The sequence below is a fragment of the Rhinopithecus roxellana genome, chromosome 9 (genome assembly GCF_007565055.1).
Source record: "Rhinopithecus roxellana isolate Shanxi Qingling chromosome 9, ASM756505v1, whole genome shotgun sequence".
Taxonomy (NCBI): domain Eukaryota; kingdom Metazoa; phylum Chordata; class Mammalia; order Primates; family Cercopithecidae; genus Rhinopithecus; species Rhinopithecus roxellana.
Window position 1 is genome coordinate 34,048,771 of NC_044557.1, and position 16,814 is coordinate 34,065,584.

General features: G+C 40.1%; 1 protein-coding gene across 5 annotated transcripts in view; it reads right to left on the reverse strand.

The window, feature by feature from the left end:
• Window positions 1-16,814, reverse strand: part of ASPH (aspartate beta-hydroxylase) — a 227,846-nt gene that overhangs the window by 104,392 nt on the left and 106,640 nt on the right. For all 5 annotated transcript variants that reach the window (XM_010360355.2, XM_010360353.2, XM_030937465.1 and 2 more), the window contains one exon: window positions 16,582-16,623. In XM_010360355.2, the coding sequence (XP_010358657.1) occupies window positions 16,582-16,623 (42 nt within the window). The remainder of the gene's footprint in view (window positions 1-16,581; window positions 16,624-16,814) is intronic.

Here is a 16,814-nt window from a genome sequence, read left to right on the forward strand (position 1 = left end):
CATTACTGGTTTCAATAGCAGTTAATTATCTATATATTAGCTTCAGGTGTTCCAGATGGAGGGCGAGGAGGAAAAGGGAAGGTTAGATAAAAGCATTACGGCAGGTGATACACCATGAGTGCGGCTGCTCTCCTGGCACTGAGCTCATGCCCTGCTACCTTCATCCCGGACCAGCTCCTAACGACATGGCAGGGCTAGCGACGGGGCTCTCTGTGCTATTCCAGTACTTCTGAGGATCCAATGCTACTCCTCCACGTGGAAATCCTGCTTTCTGTCAGCGAACATCCTCTGCTGGCAGCTTTACTTGTGGTCTGTTCCAGAATCCCTGTGAGGCTGGGTTTCTCCATATTTCTGAGATAGATTTGCCTGCTACCTCCTGCATGGCCTCCAGACACTGCCTGTGGGAGATGCCTAATCTTCGTTCCACGCTCACCCACCTCTCTGTCACTGCTGACCAGGCATGGTAGCAGCAAAGGACTATGGGATGAATTTCAATGGATGAAGAGGAAGAAGAAAGAGCATTGCAGCAAAGAAGAAAGGCATGACTGACATTCATGGTATTAAGGAAAGGTGGTAGACTGCCTTCCCAGGCAGGATGTAATAAAATCACTCAAAATAAAACATAATTTGATTTATTTTCACTATTACTAATATTTTCTTATTGTCAATATATATTTGATTTTTAAGTGAAAAAAACATAAAAAATATGACAGGAACTACTGCTCTAAATGCCACTGGACCTACTATTATATTAGAAGAATGAAAAGTGCTATAGGGAAAAGGTCTACAGGGCTCACACTAAGGTAATTTTCAGTAATGCATTTTTCAAACTAAGGTACTCACCAATTTGAAGTCTTGTTTAAATAAATGAATATATTCAACAACTCACAGCACTGTCTTTTTAAGGCACATTTTTTGAAAGCTTAATTTTAAGTTAATTTAGGCATATGTGGTTAAAGTTAATCTTTAATTTGCCTCAGTATACACATAGACAATGTGTTCATAAACAATGAAGTGGATTGCTTGATTTGAAGGAGAGTCACATCTTCCATCATTAAAAAAATCACAATCCTAATAATCATTTTAAAACATACCAATACCTGATTTTCTTTTCCTTAAGAAATGTATTTTACTTTCCTGCTCACATTGTCACAATCATTACATAAATTACCTCTGTAAAATGTGGAGTGCTCCATGGGCAGCACTAGAATGGGATTTTAATGATAATGAGGAATTTGCTATTATTGTCCTGTGGTGTGTTTGACTGAAGATGCACTCTGATGAAAACAGGTGTCCTAAATTATCACATGTACTACACTATGGTTAGAAATCATGAAATGAAAAATAAAAACAAAGAGAATGTGTATTTCAACACAGCTAAAAAGCTCTATTACATTTGCTAAGGCTGGTGATATATGCTGAGCTTATTTCAATCACTAAAATTGTCATAATTAAACTTCTCTCTAAATCAGGCTTGTATGAGAGTCAGAAATCTTGTATAATTAACTTATCTGTGGAAGCAATCAGACAATAACTGCTGGTGTATTTTAGGAACCACTAAAACCACTGTAGCTGTTGAATGTAATGACTATAATAAATCTTTAAGAGCAGTTATCTCATAATCTCTTTTCACAGCTGCAAGGGTGGACGGGAGACTGTTTTTTCAAAGCTTTTCCTTCAGTTGGTTTAATTGTGCTATTGCTACATTGCTCTTCTACAACATGGAAAAATTACTAGGCCTAGTGGTTAGCTGGAACTGAACCACCAGCCTGTGCTGCAACATCTAGGCAGGTTGTTGTCAATGAGGAATACCTAGTGTTTCAGGACTGCTAAAGACAAGGCTAAAGCTTCTCCAGTGGGCAACAAAAAGACAAAGATAGATCTAACTAGGCTAACCATGCACTAACTAAGTTCAAGATAGTGATGGCTTGATCAAGCCCATGTGCATCAGGGGAACGGACCCTCAGAGACTGAATGATTGCAACTTCATGACAGGTGTCTTTGCAGCCAGGCACTACAGTTCTCATCTCAGTAAGATGGATGAATAAATTTTTAAAGGAAAGGACCACACTTCATACTTCCCAAGCTCACAAGCCAAAGCCATCCCTGGATGACTTACTTTCCACCTTCATGGATAGCCCCAGGGAGTCTGTTTAAAAAGCTAGCAGAAATTTGAGGGGGATAGATTAGCTATAATGACTTCAAAAGCAAATCATCCCCAACTTCAGCACCTTACAACAGCCATAAACACTTACTCTATTTCACAAGTTTTTTGCTATATGGACACAGCTTCTTGTATACTCTCATAATGTAGCAGCTGGTTTCCTCCAGAGTGAGCGATTAAAAGGGATTATTGTAAAAGCTGCAACATCTTTTATGAATTAGCCTTGGAAGTCACACTCTGTCATTTCTGCAATATTCTTTTGGCCACACAGGTCAGCTTTATTCAACAGACAGAAAACTACACAGAGGCATGAATACCAGGAGGCAGGAATCACTGGGGGTTGCCTTCAAGGCTGACTACTATATAAATCTATCCCCAGAAAGAGCAGCTTCTGATGAAATGTACAAGTTTGTTATGTTTTCTTTTTTTTTCATTTTTTTATTACACTTTAAGTTCTAGGGTACATGTGCATAACGTGCAGGTTTGTTACATATGTATATTTGTGCCATGTTGGTGTGCTGCACCCATCAACTCGTCAGCACCCATCAATTCATCATTTATATCATGTATAACTCCCCAATGCAATCCCTCCCTCCTCCCCCCTCCCCATGATAGGCCCCAGTGTGTGATGTTCCCCTTCCCGAGTCCAAGTGATCTCATTGTTCAGTTCACACCTATGAGTGAGAACATGCGGTGTTTGGTTTTCTCTTCTTGTGATAGTTTGCTAAGAATGATGGTTTCCAGCTGCATCCATGTCCCTACAAAGGACACAAACTCATCCTTTTTTATGGCTGCATAGTATTCCATGGTGTATATGTGCCACATTTTCTTAATCCAGTCTGTCAAAGATGGACATTTGGGTTGATTCCAAGTCTTTGCTATTGTGAATAGTGCCACAATAAACATACGTGGGCATGTGTCTTTGTAGTAGAATAATTTATAATCCTTTGGGTATATACCCAGTAGTGGGATGGCTGGGTCATATGGTACATCTAGTTCTAGATCCTTGAGGAATTGCCATACTGTTTTCCATAATGGTTGAACTAGTTTACAATCCCACCAACAGTGTAAAAGTGTTCCTATTTCTCCACATCCTCTCCAACAACTGTTGTTTCCTGATTTTTTAATGATTGCCATTCTAACTGGTGTGAGATGGTATCTCATTGTGGTTTTGATTTGCATTTCTCTGATGGCGAGTGATGATGAGCATTTTTTCATGTGTCTGTTGGCTGTATGAATGTCTTCTTTTGAGAAATGTCTGTTCATATCCTTTCCCCACTTTTTGATGGGGTTGTTTTTTTTTTCTTGTATATTTGTTTGAGTTCTTTGTAGATTCTGGATATTAGCCCTTTGTCAGATGAGTAGATTGCAAAAATTTTCTCCCATTCTGTAGGTTGCCTGTTCACTCTGATGGTAGTTTCTTTTGCTGTGCAGAAGCTCTTTAGTTTAATGAGATCCCATTTGTCAATTTTGGCTTTTGCTGCTGTTGCTTTTGGTGTTTTAGACATGAAGTCCTTGCCCATGCCTATGTCCTGAATGGTACTACCTAGGTTTTCTTCTAGGGTTTTTATGGTATTAGGTCTAACATTTAAGTCTCTAATCCATCTTGAATTAATCTTCGTATAAGGAGTAAGGAAAGGATCCACTTTCAGCTTTCTACTTATGGCTAGCCAATTTTCCCAGCACCATTTATTAAATAGGGAATCCTTTCCCCATTTCTTGTTTCTCTCAGGTTTGTCAAAGATCAGATGGCTGTAGATGTGTGGTATTATTTCTGAGGACTCTGTTCTGTTCCATTGGTCTATATCTCTGTTTTGGTACCAGTACCATGCTGTTTTGGTTACTGTAGCCTTGTAGTATAGTTTGAAGTCAGGTAGCATGACGCCTCCAGCTTTGTCCTTTTGACTTAGGATTGTCTTGGCAATGCGGGCTCTTTTTTGGTTCCATATGAACTTTAAGGTAGTTTTTTCCAATTCTGTGAAGAAACTCATTGGTAGCTTGATGGGGATGGCATTGAATCTATAAATAACCTTGGGCAGTATGGCCATTTTCACGATATTGATTCTTCCTATCCATGAGCATGGTATGTTCTTCCATTTGTTTGTGTCCTCTTTGATTTCACTGAACAGTGGTTTGTAGTTCTCCTTGAAGAGGTCCTTTACATCCCTTGTAAGTTGGATTCCTAGGTATTTTATTCTCTTTGAAGCAATTGTGAATGGAAGTTCATTCCTGAATTGGCTCTCTGCTTGTCTGTTACTGGTGTATAAGAATGCTTGTGATTTTTGCACATTAATTTTGTATCCTGAGACTTTGCTGAAGTTGCTTATCAGCTTAAGGAGATTTTGGGCTGAGACAATGCGGTTTTCTAAATATACAATCATGTCATCTGCAAACAGGGACAATTTGACTTCTTCTTTTCCTAACTGAATACCCTTGATTTATTTCTCTTGCCTGATTGCCCTAGCCAGAACTTCCAACACTATGTTGAATAGGAGTGGTGAGAGAGGGCATCCCTGTCTTGTACCAGTTTTCAAAGGGAATTTTTCCAGTTTTTGCCCATTCAGTATGATATTAGCTGTGGGTTTGTCATAAATAGCTCTTATTATTTTGAGGTACGTTCCATCAATACCGAATTTATTGAGCGTTTTTAGCATGAAGGGCTGTTGAATTTTGTCAAAAGCCTTTTCTGCATCTATTGAGATAATCATGTGGTTCTTGTCTTTGGTTCTGTTTATATGCTGGATTATGTTTATTGATTTGCGAATGTTGAACCAGCCTTGCATCCCAGGGATGAAGCCCACTTGATCATGGTGGATAAGCTTTTTGATGTGCTGCTGAATCCGGTTTGCCAGTATTTTATTGAGGATTTTTGCATCGATGTTCATCAGGGATATTGGTCTAAAATTCTCTTTTTTTGTTGTGTCTCTGCCAGGCTTTGGTATCAGGATGATGTTGGCCTCATAAAATGAGTTAGGGAGGATTCCCTCTTTTTCTATTGATTGGAATAGTTTCAGAAGGAATGGTATCAGCTCCTCCTTGTACCTCTGGTAGAATTCAGCTGTGAATCCATCTGGTCCTGGACTTTTTTTGGTGGGTAGGCTATTAATTGTTGCCTCAATTTCAGAGCCTGCTATTGGTCTATTCAGGGATTCAACTTCTTCCTGGTTTAGTCTTGGGAGAGTGTAAGTTTCCAGGAAATTATCCATTTCTTCTAGATTTTCTAGTTGATTTGCGTAGAGGTGTTTATAGTATTCTCTGATGGTAGTTTGTATTTCTGTGGGGTCAGTGGTGATATCCCCTTTATCATTTTTTATTGCGTCTATTTGATTCCTCTCTCTTTTCTTCTTTATTAGTCTTGCTAGCAGTCTGTCAATTTTGTTGATCTTTTCAAAAAACCAACTCCTGGATTCATTGATTTTTTGGAGGGTTTTCTTTGTCTCTATCTTCTTCAGTTCTGCTCTGATCTTAGTTATTTCTTGCCTTCTGCTAGCTTTTGAATGTGTTTGCTCTTGCCTCTCTAGTTCTTTTAATTGTGATGTTAGAGTGTCAATTTTAGATCTTTCCTGCTTTCTCTTGTGGGCATTTAGTGCTATAAATTTCCCTCTACACACTGCTTTAAATGTGTCCCAGAGATTCTGGTATGTTGTATCTTTGTTCTCATTGGTTTCAAAGAACATCTTTATTTCTGCCTTCATTTCGTTATGTACCCACTAGTCATTCAGGAGCAGGTTGTTCAGTTTCCATGTAGTTGAGCGGTTTTGATTGAGTTTCTTAGTCCTGAGTTCTAGTTTGATTGCACTGTGGTCTGAGAGACAGTTTGTTATAATTTCTGTTCTTTTACATTTGCTGAGGAGTGCTTTACTTCCAATTATGTGGTCAATTTTGGAATAAGTGCGATGTGGTGCTGAGAAGTATGTATATTCTGTTGATTTGGGGTGGAGAGTTCTATAGATGTCTATTAGGTCCGCTTGGTGCAGAGATGAGTTCAATTCCTGGATATCCTTGTTAACTTTCTGTCTCGTTGATCTGTCTAATGTTGACAGTGGAGTGTTGAAGTCTCCCATTATTATTGTATGGGAGTCTAAGTCTCTTTGTAAGTCTCTAAGGACTTGCATTATGAATCTGGGTGCTCCTGTATTGGGTGCATATATATTTAGGATAGTTAGCTCTTCCTGTTGAATTGATCCCTTTACCATTATGTAATGGCCTTCTTTGTCTCTTTTGATCTTTGATGGTTTAAAGTCTGTTTTATCAGAGACTAGGATTGCAACCCCTGCTTTTTTTTGTTCTCCATTTGCTTGGTAGATCTTCCTCCATCCCTTTATTTTGAGCCTATGTATGTCTCTGCATGTGAGATGGGTCTCCTGAATACAGCAGACTGATGGGTCTTGACTCTTTATCCAGTTTGCCAGTCTGTGTCTTTTAATTGGAGCATTTAGTCCATTGACATTTAAGGTTAATATTGTTATGTGTGAACTTGATCCTGCCATTATGATATTAACTGGTTATTTTGCTCGTTAGTTGATGCAGTTTCTTCCTAGCCTCGATGGTCTTTACATTTTGGCATGTTTTTGCAATGGCTGGTACCGGTTGTTCCTTTCCATGTTTAGAGCTTCCTTCAGGGTCTCTTGTAAGGCAGGCCTGGTGGTGACAAAAATCTCTTAGCATTTGCTTATCTGTAAAGGATTTTATTTCTCCTTCACTTATGAAACTTAGTTTGGCTGGATATGAAATTCTGGGTTGAAAATTCTTTTCTTTAAGAACGTTGAATATTGGCCCCCACTCTCTTCTGGCTTGTAGAGTTTCTGCCGAGAGATCTGCTGTTAGTCTGATGGGCTTCCCTTTGTGTGTAACCCGACCTTTCTCTCTGGCTGCCCTTAAGATTTTTTCCTTCGTTTCAACTTTGGTGAATCTGGCAATTATGTGTCTTGGAGTTGCTCTTCTCGAGGAGTATCTTTGTGGTGTTCTCTGTATTTCCTGAATTTGAATGTTGGCCTGCCCTACTAGGTTGGGGAAGTTCTCCTGGATGATATCCTGAAGAGTGTTTTCCAACTTGGTTCCATTTTCCCCCTCACTTTCAGGCACCCCAATCAGACGTAGATTTGGTCTTTTTACATAATCCCATACGTCTTGCAGGCTTTGTTCATTTCTTTTTCTTCTTTTTTCTTTTGGTTTCTCTTCTCGCTTCATTTCATTCATTTGATCCTCAATTGCTGATACTCTTTCTTCCAGTTGATCGAGTCGGTTACTGAAGCTTGTGCATTTGTCACGTATTTCTCGTGTCATGGTTTTCATCTCTGTCATTTCGTTTATGACCTTCTCTGCATTAATTAGTCTAGCTGTCAGTTCTTCCACTCTTTTTTCAAGATTTTTAGTTTCTTTGCGCTGGGTACGTAATTCCTCCTTTAGCTCTGAGAAGTTTGATGGACTGAAGCCTTCTTCTCTCATCTCGTCAAAGTCATTCTCTGACCAGCTTCGATCCGTTGCTGGTGATGGGCTGCGCTCCTTTGCAGGGGGAGATGCGCTCTTATTTTTTGAATTTCCAGCTTTTCTGCCCTGCTTTTTCCCCATCTTTGTGGTTTTATCTCTCTGTGGTCTTTGATGATGGTGACGTACTGATGGGGATTTAGTATAGGTGTCCTTCCTGTTTGATAGTTTTCCTTCTGACAGTCAGGACCCTCAGCTATAGGTTTGTTCGAGATTGCTTGAGGTCCACTCCAGACCCTGTTTGCCTGGGTATCAGCAGCAGAGGTTGCAGAAGATAGAATATTGCTGAACAGCGAGTGTACCTGTCTGATTCTTACTTTGGAAGCTTCCTCTCAGGGGTGTACTCCTCCCTGTGAGGTGTGGGGTGTCAGACTGCCCCTAGTGGGGGATGTCTCCCAGTTAGGCTACTCAGTGGTCAGTGACCCACTTGAGCAGGCAGTCTGTCCGTTCTCAGATCTCAAGCTCCGTGTTGGGAGATCCACTGCTCTCTTCAAAGCTGTCAGACACAGTCGTTCGCGTCTGCTCAGGCCTCTGCTGTTTCCCCTGTTGTTTTTTAGCTGAGCCCTGCCCCCAGAGGTGGAGTCTATAAAGACAGGCAGGCTTCCTTGAGCTGCTGTGAGCTCCACCCAGTTCGAGCTTCCCAGCGGCTTTGTTTACCTACTTAAGCCTCAGCAATGGCGGGCGCCCCTCCCCCAGCCTCACTGCTGCCTCGCGGTTAGATCGCCGCAGACTGCTGTGTTAACAATGAGGGAGGCTCCGTGGGCGTGGGACCCTCCCGGCCAGGTGAGGGATATATTCTTCTGGTGTGCCCGTTGCTTAAAGCGCGGTATTGGGGTGGGAGTTACCCGATTTTCCAGGTGTTGTGTATCTCAGTTCCCCTGGCTAGCAAAAGGGATTCCCTTCCCCCTTGCACTTCCCAGGTGAGGCGATGCCTCGCCCTGCTTCAGCTCTCGCTGGTCAGGCTGCAGCAGCTGACCAGCACTGATTGTCTGGCACTCCCTAGTGAGATGTCCCCAGTACCTCAGTTGAAAATGCAGAAATCACTGGTCTTCTGTGTCGCTCGCGCTGGGAGTTGGAGACTGCAGCTGTTCCTATTCGGCCATCTTGCTCCGCCCCCCAAGTTTGTTATGTTTTCTTGAGTGCATTTCCCCATACAGGATATAGAAGTCCTACTGGCTTGAGGTGTAAGAGAGCAGAACTTGGGGTTGGCCAGGCAACTGAAATTTAGATAGTGAATCCCAGAAGCAAGGGAAAATATCAGAAGCAAGTCTCAAAATCTGAGTATGAATTCTACTCAAATCTTTGGCAAACAAGTAAACTCTGAAGACACAAGACACCTCCAACCTTGCTGACCAGACTTTAAACACAGCAATTAAAAGCTAAAAATCCTGAGCAGAGATATTAGCTGCTTTACACTGGTTGAGAGCCAGATTTTTCAATTTGAGTCCAGCCAAGTTAAGTGTCTACTACACACCAACAGTCCTTAGAAAGAACAAAACAAATTCCAAAGTTGATATAACAAATTATATACACCAAAATTACTAGATATGCAAAAACATAGGAATCACCTGACCCAGTTTTCAACCAAAAATTACTAGATATGCAAAAAAATAGGAATCATCTGACCCAGTCTGAGAAAAAAAAAAAAGAAAAAAGGAGTCAACTGCAGCTGCCTCCCATTGTGCCCAAATATTGGGTTTATTAGAAAAATACTTCAAATTGTTGATTACAAATAAGTACAAATAATTAAAGAAAAACATAGTATTAATGAGTAAACAGACATGGAATCTTAATAGTGAAATGGAAACTACAAAAAAGAAGCAATTGGAGATCTAAGTTGGAAAGAACAGCTAAAATGAAAACTTTACTAGATGAGCTCAACACAGATTTGAAATGGCAGAAGAAAGAGTCACTGAACTTGAAGACAGAATAATAGAAATGCAATCCAAGGGGAAAAATGATTAAGAAATGAACAGAGTTTTCTTTTTTTTTGAGCCAGAGTCTTGCTCTGTCACCTAGGCTTGAGGGCAGTGGTATGATTTCAGCTCATGGCAACCTCCGCCTTCAGGGCTCAAGTGATCCTCCCACCTCAGCCTCCCAGGTAATTGGGATTACAGGCACACACCACCACCTGGCTAATTTTTGTATTTTTAGTGGAGAAGGGGTTTCACCACATTGGCCAGGCTGGTCTTGAACTCCTGACCTCAAGTAATCCACCCACCTCGGCCTCCCAAATTACTGGGATAATAGGCATAAGCCATCGTGCCAGGCCTAAAAATAAACCAAGTTTCATAGACCTGTGGGACATTTTCAAGGAGTCCAATATACATGTAATTATAGTCACAAAAGTAGGGGAGTGAGAAAGAGGATTTTAAAAATGAAGAAATGGTAGCTGAAAAATGTTTAACTCATAAGATTGATGGGTGAGGCTTAAACAAGAACCCATCTGAAAATAACTTGAAATGTAGCAAATATATTAGTAAACACTTAAAGTTAATTCATACTTTGACTTTTCTGTTTATAACTCTTCCTGCCCACCATTCAGGCTATTTGCGTCTTATAATATCACTATCAGATGAAGGGGCAAGAATGAAAGGGAAGGAGGTTAGTCACATTTTTTTTCATACTACAACTATTTAGTCAGCACCCCCTATCTATGGTTAAGTACCACTAAAATAGTGTGATGGTTAATTATATTTGTCAACTTGGCTAAGCCATGGTACCCAGATATTTGGTTGAACATGTCTGGATATTGCTGAGAAGGTATTTTTAGGTGAGATTAACATTTAAATCACTAGACTTTGAGTAAAGCAGATTACTCTCCATAATACGGGTAGGACTGATCCAATTAGATGAAGGCCTTAAGAAAAAGTCTTATCTCTTTCCAAGGAAAAGCAATTCTGCCTGCAGACTCAAACTGCAACATCAACTCTTTTCTGTGGATTTTGGACTTGCCAGTTTCTACAATCACATGAGCCAGTTCCTTATAATAAATCTCTATCTGTATCTATTTCTCTATCTATACACATACACACATCCTATTCATTTTGTTTCTCTGGAGAACTCTGTAAACTCTCATTAGTTTAAGGGGATAAGGGTCGGTCATGGTTCCTATTCTTAATAAGCTTTTTGTCTATAAATTAAAAGGAAAATTCAAAATATGTGGTAATAAAAAATCTGTAAGCACAAGGCATCTTGGGAACAAAAAGAGAAACATACTTTCTGGTCTGGGGTAGGAGATGGGAGTGCAGTCAGAGAAGGCTTCCTGAAAGACAGAACATCTAAGCTCAGTTTTAAGAAATGGTATTGATAAAAGGGAAGTGGAGCAATTAGGAAGAGCATTTTGAACACAGGGAAGCCATAAGCGGGGGCTATCTCCTGAGATGCATCATGTGCTGCACTAAGAAGTTTATTTTTTATCATCAAAGCAATAGAGAACTTTGTTCAAATATGTTATATACAGTTATAAGAATCACAAGGAAAACTTCATTGAAGATTTTTTAAGTAAGAAAACTTCTGAATGACACTTGATTATTAACTATGTCTGTTATGTTCTTTATGATCACAGAAAACTAAGAACTATCCGTATGAAGTACTAGTTGCACCAAGCTGATTTACTGGCTGTAATACAGCCATCTCCACCTTTCTTTAAGTTGCTTTGCAGATGTGATTTCTGTTAGTGTAAATGTGATTTGTTTTCTAGCGCCATCTGGTGTTTTGTTAGGGCACTGATTATGACTTTTTAAAAAAAATACAAATAGTACTCATGAAATCTTTAAATGTTTTAAAGACATGTAAATACTGTTTACACATATTCTTAATTGTAATGAATAATTTAATAAGATATTAAGTATAAGTCTAAATAAAAAAGTTCAGGAAAAGCCCACAATACAAATACAATTTTATCTAACACCCATCCACCCACATGCACACATGGATACATACCAGCAAAAACACATTTCCTTTGCTCTTCAAATTTCTTTAAAGGCTCACAAATCCCAACTGATAACTGACCTTTGATAATATACTAAATCAGGACATATTGCACATTTTTGTGTTCAGTGAATTTGTCAAAGTATCACTTTTAAGGTTAGAGTGAATTCTTTTTTCTTGAGTCAGGATCTTGCTCTGCTGCCCAGACTGGAGTGCAGTGGCATGATCATAGCTCACTGCAACACTGATCCTCCTACCTCAGACGCCCGAGTAGCTGGGACTATAGGCGCATGCTACCATGCCTGGCTAAGTGTTGGGTTTTTGTTGTTGTTTGTTGAGACAGTATCTCACTACATTGCCCAGGCTGGTCTCAAACTCCTGGCCTCAAGCGATCCTCCCCTTGGCCTTCCAAAGTGCTGAGATTATAGGCATTAGCCACTGTGACTGGCCATAGATCTATATTTGACCTCTTTCACTCCATTATCCCACCCATTATCAAACCCTACTAACTTTATATCCAAATATATGTAGAATTTAACCAGCACTCACCACCTCTACTCTACATCGTAATCCTGGTCATCATCATGTCTTGCCCGGACCACTGCAATAGTCTCCTAATTGGTTTCCCTGCTTCCAGTCTTGCACCCCTATAGCCAGAATGCGCCTTTGAAAACATAATGCAATCATATCCATCTTCTGTCCAGAATCTCCCAATGGCCATCTCACTGGAGATAATATACAAGTTCTTACTTTTGTCTTCCGAGGCCTATGTGATTTGAACCCTTGACCACTCTGGTCTCATGCACTCCTACACTCTCCCCTCACACATTCTTTGCCAACAATCACCTCCTTGTTAAGCCTCAAGCATGCTAAGCACACATGCCCCTAAGGACTATGAAAATGCTCCCCAAGTCTCAGCACTCTTCTCCCAGACGGTGGTGCAGCTCAGGCCCTTGCCTCTTCAAATCTCTGATTAAAAGTCACCATCCAAGAGGCCTATTACACAGAAACACTTCCTGCTCATTCTGTTTTCTTTTCCTGCTTTATATTCCTTTTCACACTTAACATTGCCTGTTATATTTTAATTTTTTTAAAACTACATATCTAGCCCACTCTCTTCCCTATACACACTGAAATGCAAGCACAATGAGAGCTGTGACTGTTTTATTGACTGTTTCGGGCCCAGTGCCTAAAACAGAGCCTGGACATCGTGAGTACTCACTATGTACTCAATAAACGGATGAACACAAATGACTGTTTGAATTGACATCTAACAAGCCATTTTTGTATTGGATTATTTTGTGGTTCACACATTTTGTGACCATGGCTATGGAATATGTGGGAAAAGATGACATCCAGTGGGGAGAACCTGATATTGCAATTTTATCTAAAACATAAAAATAGTCTGATTTGACTTAAGTAACAGATGTCTGCAAATGAGGGCCTATTTTGCCTTAAAACATTCCATTTCTGTTATTATGAAACTAAAGTCTGATGAGTGAAGGACATTCCATTTTTTACTACATATTCCAGATACGTAATGTTTACATAACGTTTCCCTTTCCCTTTTCCCTACCAGATAACAGCACCATATGAATCGATTCGAGTGAAAAATACATGGAATTTCCACAGCTCACAATTTGCTCCAACAGATTTTTAATAAATCTGTGATAACATTGATTCATTATTTATTTTAATTGTCTATTCCTGCATCTCCCCCTTAATAAAATACTTTAGTTACAAACATATTTTGGTTGGTACTGATCTAAAGTGCTAATTTTAAATGGGGGGAGAGTGACAAACCAGTCAACAGAAGCTGCTGCAATGATTCTCTTTGCAGGTTCCAGAGGTCCCAGCCCCTACACTCCCCTGGCAAACCCCCTTTTAGGATCAGAGTCCCTGGAGGTCAGACCTGTGCACCGAGGATACCTGGCAGTGCAGGGGAAGGCACGGGCTGCTAAGGCTGGAATGGGAGGTCTGGAGCATGAGGGGCAGAGATGTGAGGAGCTCACAACTGCAACCATCCTGTGAGCAGCAGGTTTGGGGAGGGGTTGCAAGTGTTCCTGTTTTTCTGCAACAAGCCATGCCCACCATTCAGACTCCCTGTCCCTCCCTTTGTAAGAATGCATTACAGTGGACCTCCCAGAAGCAAACCAGTCAATGAGTAAATGAGAAAGGGCTCTGTTTGGTCCAGAGATGTGCATGGTCTGAGTACAGTGTCCACAGCATGAAAAAAATGTCCAGACTTCCACCATGGTCTAGTCTTTGACTTTCTCTAACTGTATCTTATACACTCTAGGCTTGTTCAGGTGCTCCAACTTCTTCAGCCCTTCTCTCCTGTCTGTTCCTCTGCTCAGAGTGCTTAGGTTTCCCTAACCTCCTGGAACACCTTCTTCCCTGACTCACAGCCCCTTCTGCCTATGGCATGCTCTCCTGCTTTGTTTCCTCAGAACTCTTACCACAATTTCAGTCTGTGTGTGTACTGCTGGTCTCCCTATTGGGATGTGAGCTCCCTGAAACAGGAACCTGGTCTGTCTTGCTCTCACCTGCAACCACTTGTCTAGAACAACGCCTGGCATGTAGTTGGCACACAAATATTTAAGGGGATGGAGTGTGTTTTGAGGGGCAAAGATCAGGAGTCAGTTTTAGACTTGTTAAGTTTGAAGCGATTATTACACATCCAACACGTTGAAGTTATCAGGCAGACACCATGTAGACAGCTGGACACAGCAGTCTAGAGTGCAGGGAAAAGACCCAGGCTGTGGGTAAATTTGGCAATCTGTGGCATACAGAGGCATTTAAAGCCATGAGATTAGATGAGATCATTAAGGGAGTGCATGTATATGGGGAAATGCTCTGAGAATTAAGTCTGGGGCACTCCAGTGATTAATGGTCAAGGAGATGAGAAACATCCATCCAAAGAGCCTGAGAAAAGCAAACAGTAGAGAGCAGGGGAAAGACCAAGAGAACGTCGTATCCAGCAAGCCATGTGAAGGGAGTGTTTGAAGGACAGGAAGTGATCAAGTCTATCGAAAGCTGCTGATTTGCCCCTTCTTGCCTTGTGTTTTCTCATTAGCACATATCACTATCTATTATAGTTATATCCTAAATATGTTGGAAGATCCAGAAAGTAAGACAGTGGACAGCTTGTTAGAGTATGATGATCAAGCTAATCTCAGTGATCTATAAAACAGAGCCAGCGAACAGTTTCTGATATTGAGGAGAAAACTGCAGAATTATACAAATTATTTACAAATGCATAACTAAGTACTAGAAAGAAACATCTAAGGCCAGGCACAGCAGTTCACACTTGTAATCCCAGTACCTTGGGAGGCCAAGGTGGGAGGATCACAAGCTCAGGAGTTTGAGACCAGCCTGGCCAACACAGTGAAACCCCATCTCTACTAAAAAAATACAAAAATTAGTTGGCATGGTGGCATGCGCCTGTAATCCCAGCTACTCGGGAGGCTGAGGCAGGAGAATCGCTTGAACCAGGGAGGAGGAGGTTGCAGTGAGCCAAGATCATGCCATTGCACTCCAGTCTGGGTGATAGAGTGAGATGTCATCCTGGAAGAAGGAAGGAAGGAAGGACGGAAGGAAGGAAGGAAGGAAGGGAGGAGGGAGGGAGGGAGGGAGGGAGGGAGGGAGGTAAGGAAGGAAGGAAGGAGGAGAGAGAGAGAGGAAAGGAGAAGGAAGGAAGGAAGGAAAAGGAAGGACAGGAAGGAAGGAAGGAAGGAAGGAAGAAGGAAAGAAGGTAGGAAAGAAAGAAACGAAAGAAAAGAAAGAAAGACAGAAAGAAAGAAAGAAAGAAGGAAAGGCAAGAAGGAAGAAAGAAAAAGGACAGAAATGCAAGAAGGACGAAAAGAAAGAAAGAAAGGAAGAAAGAAAGAAAGAGAGCTAAAAGAAAGTTAGGAGTGGGACTTGGGGATATGAAGTAGTAGGGAAGAGGACTGCTGCTATTTGTTATAAACCTCAACTTTTTAAACTATATCCTTGTACTACTTTGACAAAAATTAAAAACAACTAGTTAGAAAAACATTTTCATGAACTAGAGGCCTACTTCTCAACTTGTGGGCTGTGAAATTACAGCCAGAGGACAGCAACTCCACATGTTCATCAAGTGTCATTTGCACACCAAGTAAGGTCTTATGCACCGTATGTACAAGATACATATGTACATACTGCTTTCATCACTACAAATTAAATTAAAAGCATTCCTGAAATTGTAATAATATTCAATCATTAAAGATCATGTCATTCAACTGATACTAAAAATAGCCACTATTCTATGATCATCCATATACATTTTTAACATTAAAAATAGTTCTTCACTCTGAGTAAGTTTAGGAACCCCTGTGAAAGCTGAACTAAAATACTATGGGCTATTAAATTTATGAGACTGCCTTTGTAATAAACGTTTGGAAGGCAGAAATAATTCTTTCTACATAGCTATAACTTTGTTTCCATGTCTTTCCAACAATTCAGAGTTCCTTGAAAAAGATATCATGTTCTAGGAATCTTTGGATTCCTATGCCTAGTACAGTTGTTGACATACAACAATAAATAATATTTAATGTATCTTAAGTGCTTTCCCTGTTAGCTATTGCTTTAAGCACTTTACGTATATTTTTATTTTATTACTATCATGGAAACACAGCCTTCAGAAGTTGGTACTCTTACGATTCCTATGTTACAGAAGAGAAAACTGAGGCACAAAAGTTAAGTATTTTTCTGAAGGACACATGAGTGTGAATGTCAAAACTAGAATTAGAAACTATTTAGAATTAGAATTACAATCTCTTTCTGTGCTTTGGCTCTTAATGTTTATGTAAAATATTAATAAGTGGTCGATGATAAAATCATTGAAATAACAAACCTAGAAGCAAATTCTTTTAATTAGTGACATAAAATAAAACTGTTATTTTTCGATGGAAAATAAAATCACGTTATTCTTTTCCCCATGTATATTTTAAAGGCTGTTTATTTGACAATCTCACCTTTTGCTTTTTGTTGTGGATCATCTGTTGTTCTATTTGTTTCTGAAAATTAAAGACAAAACATAGTAAGTACTATGCAAGTCACCATTCAGTATCTCAAAATATAGGACAATATTTAAATGAATTCAATAAGTATAATCAAAGAAAAATATATTTGATCATACAAAGCAATTTTCCTAAATCCTGAATTCATTACAAATGAAGTTCATTAGAAAATATCAAGATTTGGGCAT